The 6202-nt window shown below is 38.9% G+C and overlaps 1 protein-coding gene across 1 annotated transcript; it reads left to right on the top strand.

The window, feature by feature from the left end:
• The first annotated feature begins 1041 nt into the window (after positions 1 to 1041).
• Positions 1042 to 1557, top strand: LOC149074184 (uncharacterized). Its single transcript, XM_089247345.1, has one exon. It carries the CDS (start codon positions 1042 to 1044, stop codon positions 1555 to 1557), a length of 516 nt encoding a protein of 171 aa, XP_089103471.1.
• The last annotated feature ends 4645 nt before the right edge of the window (positions 1558 to 6202 follow it).

Genomic DNA, 6202 nt, shown 5'->3' with positions numbered 1-6202 from the left:
CCAAGCAATATCCATATTGCTTCGGATCACCAGCCCCTAAAGTGGCTAATGAGCCTGAAGTCACCATCTGGTAGACTTGCTAGGTGGGCTTTGCTCATACAGGCTCATAATCTGAAAATAGATTACATACCAGGTAGGGAAAATGTACTTGCTGACATGTTGTCCCGGTTAACAAATGCACCTGAAGAGCCTTGTGAGATCCATACAATTACAGTGGATTTTCCTGCTCGCAACCCTAGTGACATTAGGAATGAACAACTCGAAGATGATGATTTAAAAAAAAATCATAGAGGCTTTTGAAAAACCTCAAAGGGACACTGATTTCACAACATGGACTGCTCGTGGCTATCTTATGAATCAAGGAGTGTTATTCAGATACGCCCCAGACAGTGAAAATGAGGAAGCCCAATTAGTCGTTCCTAAACACGAATGTGAACGCGTTTTGAAAGAATACCATGATGCACCTACCTCTGCTCATTATGGTGCGGATGGAACATACCGCAGAATCAGTAAACGTTATTATTGGACTGGAATGAGAAAACGCATTGCCGACTATGTCAAAAGTTGTAGTGAATGCAATCGCTACAAGGCTGATAACCAAAAACCAGCTGGGTTACTTCAAACCCCTGTATATAATCAACGATTTGAGACCATTGCTATTGATCTTTTTGGGCCTTTACCTGTAACAAAGGACGGTAAACGGTGGATTCTTATCGTGGAAGATTGTGCAACCAAGTGGGTGGAGCTGTTTGCATTGTCCCATGCTACTGCGAGACAATGCGCTACAACGTTGCTCGAAGAAGTCTTTCTGCGCTATGGATTACCGAGACGTATAATAAGTGATAATGGCACACAGTTTGTCAGTGCAGTAATGCAGCAATTATGCTATATTTTGGACATAGCCCAAGCACTTACTCCCGTGTATCATCCCCAAGCCAATCCAGTCGAAAGAAAAATAGAGACCTAAAACCTCGTCTCGCCATACTGGTCGGAGATGATCATTCCTCCTGGTCTGAAAAACTATCAATGATAAGATTCGCTATGAATACCGCAACATGTGAAACCACAGGCCACACCGCTGCGTTCTTGCAGTTCGGAAGAGAACTCCGAACTATAGATGACGCTAGACACGACATACGAGCGGTCTTGGCTAACGATAACTTCGTACCTGAGATCACCCCTTACCTCAAAAGTTTTGCGTTCATTATGGACAAACTGAAAGATTCAATCAGTGAGAAACAGCACCAAAGAAAGGGATATGCGGATCAAAATAGAAGAAAAGGACCTGTTTACAATCCCGGTGATCGAGTATGGGTCAACCAACACCTATTGAGCAACGCTGTAAAATGCAAGACGAAGAAGTTTATGCCTCGAAGAGACGGACCTTACATCGTCTTATCCCAGAGATCCCCATGTACATATGAAGTGGCTAATCCGTCTCAACCTCAAATACCGCTTGGAGTGCATTATACATCAGCACTTCGACCCTGCAACAACATTGCACAGACACCGGTGATGCCTATGCGGCGACGAGGCCGCCCTCCGAAAAAGTCGTAGATTGATCTACTTACAAGTCATCGTTCTCGTGAAGAATGAACTGTATATATATTATTTTTGAAAATATGTGTGATTTTTATTTTATTTTATTTTTTTGCCCTCGATTATTGAAATGTGTTCGTCAAATATTTTTGATTGTTTATATGCACCGTATTGTTTATGTTTGAAGACTCTTCCTGGTTTCATACCGAGACGGTTTCATGAAACCAGAGGGGGAGTCTGTGACGGTCAAGGCCGACCGTATTCACGAATATAGGTGGCGCGCCCGAGATTCGCTCTCGTGGCAGTCGTGTTCGAGAGTGGTTCGAACGAAGTTGTTGTGATGTCGCCCACGCGGTGTATATGTTGTCGTATGCCGGATTTTTTTCCCCCCCAGATGTAAATTTTCAGTCCCTTGAAAATAAAAATATAGTAGTTTCAACCCTACGAGGCTACAGCACTAGAATATCACCCGAGGATGATGTCACTCTCCGCATGAAGGTTTTTAACAGCTGGCTGATGCCAAGATACATTTAGGAGAGAGAGAAAATTCAACTGCCCTTGCGAAGGATCAAACCCTCGTCCTCTCACTTGCCCGGTGAGCACCCTAGACCACTAGACTACAAAGGCAACGAATATCGCGATCTTTCCGGCAAGAACGTGGATTTTATTCTCCGCAAGGGCAGTTGAATTTTTCTCTCTCTTTCCTAAATATATCTTCGCATCAGCCAGATGTTAAAAACCTTCGGACTGCACTATCATTTTGAGGTGTGAATATCAGCTGATTCTCAATCCTTAGTATCCATCAAATTAATTTTTATCTTTTCTGCCTGACAAACATGTGGATGGTAGCTTTACCCTAGAGCAGTGGTTCTCAACCGGTGATCATACGGACCCACAGATGAAAATATCGCAAAAGGGGAACCATGGCTGCTGATAAGGGGGCCACGAAGAAATTTGTAAAAAGAGTGATAAAAAGAATTTAATTTCAAACAAAATGCATAGAATATTTTTTTTCGCAATTTTTTCCCATTTAAGTAACATTAACTTGTTGCATTAAGTAACAAGAGGGAAAGAAAGTTTTGCAAGTAATCTGGGTATTTTTACGACATACGTTGTGGGGCTGACAGAGTAGGCCATGACACAAACTGTAGAAGTGGCTTCAGCATAATTGAAGTAACTGTAAAAACAGGAAATTGTGTATGTTCAAAGACTTTTCACGCAAAGAGGCTGCCATTGAAAAAGCAGACAGTTGGGGGCTTGGGAAATCGAATAAAGAACGATTGCTTTGGGGTATTTTTTATGACTTTTGAGAGGAATGCTAATCCATTGCCTCTACTGAAAAGAAATAGTACTGTGTTGTGCTATTACTGCTGGAAAAATAAAAGAAGGGAGGATGACACCACACGTGTTTTTTAAGGATATTTGTTAACCTTCCCACCACCTAATTCTGGGGCTACCCAATATGGTGCTTAAGGCAGGGTCATAAATACAAATATATGAGAAAAAAAAATTAATTTAGACCCCCCCCCCTTCCCCCTTGATTGGTTGGCAGGATATTTCAATGTCTATCATAGGATCTGAGCAATTTAAAGATGGAATTTATCACTTGAAGTCAGAGAATTTCACGAAAACTATACAGACTGTCACTTTATTGGATTTGATATCATATTTTGCAATCGAAAAGAAGGTAAAACTTTTTTTTGTATTGATTTTTTCTCAATTTTAATTTAAAATATCAAATAAGGTCTTTAACAGAAATAAGTCGAAAAATTATATGGTTACTATAGGAAAAAAAAAAGTTGCACGCTTTGTTTTTCTGAATTTCAATGATAAATTAGTACTACGTGTTTGCTTAGAGTCTGAACAATTAGTGAGGAATGTAGATCTTGATAATAATTCGGGACTTTTTATTCATCTCTACTTGTATGCAAAAAATGCTCAACTACACAAAATATGTATATCACTACATGTGTGTAGTACATCAAAATTCACAACATAAACTTCGAAGCCCTGAAATACTGGATGGCGTTTGTCGTAGCAATCTTCATTCCATTATGCATATATGTATCCTTCAATATTTAAACACACTCATGTTTGCTTTGTTAGGAAATTACTGCATTACGAGTACTTGATACAGTGTAACTTCGTTTAAGATTGACACCACTAGCAACTCTTTAAAGGTTTTTCAACCGATATTGTGTGTACATTCTATTAACAGGCTTGCAGAATCCCAAATAATTTCAATGCCCTTTTCATACTCTACAAGAACAGTGCTGTGAAGATTTAAAAAACATTTGAAAGGGCTTAGGCCACTTTTCAAACTATTTAACCCTTACAGCGGCAATACCGAGATATCTCGTCAAACTTGATCTGCTTTATTTCAGTTACCCCGAAATATCTCGGGTTCTTAACACGCTTTTATATTAATGTAGCAGTCATAAGGCGGATCAGGAAAATTTAAAAAAACACTTAAAGAGTTAAATCCGTTTGTTTGATTTCTCAAAAACATTTCTGAAAAAAACTGATTTCTCAGGAAAGTGAAATAAATTCTCACGTAAGCGGTCATTTTTCAATGTCCATAATCGGCTCAATGCGTCTCTTCGTATCTGTCAAATTAAAATTTATGGTTTTTCTGTTGATAATACGCGTGCAAAACTAGTTCAGTGATACGTTTTCACAATCTTCAAAAAATTGCGCAGATTTCATAGTTAGAAATGATGTCTATAGATTCCAAAGATTTGGAATTCGAGTTGAAGTGAAAATGTCAAATAATTGGAATTGCGCTTTGCTTAAATGAAATATTTTAACGTTGAAAGATACGATGAATCGTGACCGAAGTCGAACGTCTCATGAATGTGAAAATCATAACTTGGAGACATAAATTGGGTCTCACTGAGGCGCGGATACCCTTGCGCACAAGTGGAATTTGCAGGCATTTACACGCAACCGAGCCCCTCTTGGCCATCCTTTTCCCCCCCTTACCCCTCTTTCATTTATTTAATTCCTAAAGTTATAAGAGGGACTGGTTTTGCATTAAATTCTTGAAATTCAACTACCTTCGCCCAAAAATGTCAATTTTTTTTGGCATATTTCATCTCAAACTTTTTTTTCATCTATATACAAGGTGTATAGATAACAAGGCGTATGGTCCCAGTTCAAGAACCTAGTTACAAAGTTGTTGTCCTGTCACTTTTGATGCCAACAAAAAAGAATTCCATGTTTCTAAGTGCAATATTCACTGAGATATTCAAATTCGGAAAACGTAGGAAAGTTGGTAAAAAAAAAAAATCAGCGTTAAATACCGGTAAAACGGTTTACCCGCATTTAATGCTGTATTTGAATAACTATACAACCCCTTGCAATTTGCAACATGAATGACGTATCTGAGTACTAAACGTTATTTGTGGATACTTTTTCCAATTGGAAGTATGCCTATAGGATCAATGGTTCACCAGTAAAATACCATAAGCCCTGTCACTTATGCACCCAAATGTAATACGGACTGTTATGTGTTATGTGAAATATTTTGTTGCCACCTCACACATTGCTTCGTTCGCCACTTGGACGTAGCTTATCATATAATGAGACATCAGGTTTTCGCAATCAATACGAATCTCACCGTGTCGAAATTAAAGTCAACAAACCAATAATATTATTTGAAAACTGATTATTTTATATCATTTGATCATTTTTGTCGCACCACGGTCATTTTCTGCACACGAGGGCTAATTAGACCGGGACCTACAATTTATTGCCGATTCCGAACGGCAGGCTTGTTTTTTTACACTCATCGAGAGGTTGGTGCGCTAACTCCTCGATGGGGGGGGGGGGGACTCCTTTCTGTTGTTTGTACACCTGTCAGGAAAGTTTTCTGATTATTTATAATTTCTTATGGGTTTGAAATTCTGGTAATGGATGATTATATGTGCTCACAAATTATCTGAACTCGTTTTAATTCAGAGTATGGCTACAATATTGATCTATATCCTTGATCATTATCATTAGCGTACGCAAAACAGGGGGGTTGTTATAACCCTCTTGAGCCAAGATTATAGTGTTATTTTGCTAGGAAAAACGTAGCCCCCCAGCCCATTAAGAAGAAAAAAAAATTGAAACAGTAACTACTTGACGATGTTGTGCCGTCTTCAAGTGCAAATAATTTATTGTATTTTTTTACTGTATTGTATTTTGTTTATTTTCCTTTTTTCATTATTTTCATAAATGAAAAATTAATTAAATTCAAACAAACACATATTTATACTTCAAACAATATTTGAATAATTTTCTTCTAACAAGAAGATGGGGGGGGGGGGGGTAAGGAGGTAGGAAATAATCATGGTCGAAAAGGGGGCCCACAGGAATGAGAAATGGTTGAATGGGGGCCACGGGCAAAGAAAGGTTGAGAACCACTGTTCTAGAGAAGTGGTTCTCAACCTTTGTGAGCTCGCGGCCCGGTTTCATTCATTTTTGTGAGTTGAAAACCCAGTCAAACATACGAGCAACAGAAAATGAATGAGGAAAAAGGAAACGGCTAATCACTCGCGACCCGGTATGAACGATGTCAGGGCCTGGCGGTTGAGAAACACTGTTCTAGAGGGTGCAAGAAAAGACAGCCCATTCCAAACCTTTTTTTTTTCTGTCTTGGAAGTTTTGACATCTAAAA

Source organism: Pholcus phalangioides, unplaced genomic scaffold, assembly GCF_987345545.1.
Source record: "Pholcus phalangioides strain wild (caught in Gottingen) unplaced genomic scaffold, Ppha-v1.0 ptg000017l_1, whole genome shotgun sequence".
Taxonomy (NCBI): Eukaryota; Metazoa; Arthropoda; class Arachnida; order Araneae; family Pholcidae; genus Pholcus; species Pholcus phalangioides.
The sequence above is the reverse complement of the archived record's forward strand: the minus strand, read 5'-3'. Positions and strand labels throughout refer to the sequence as shown.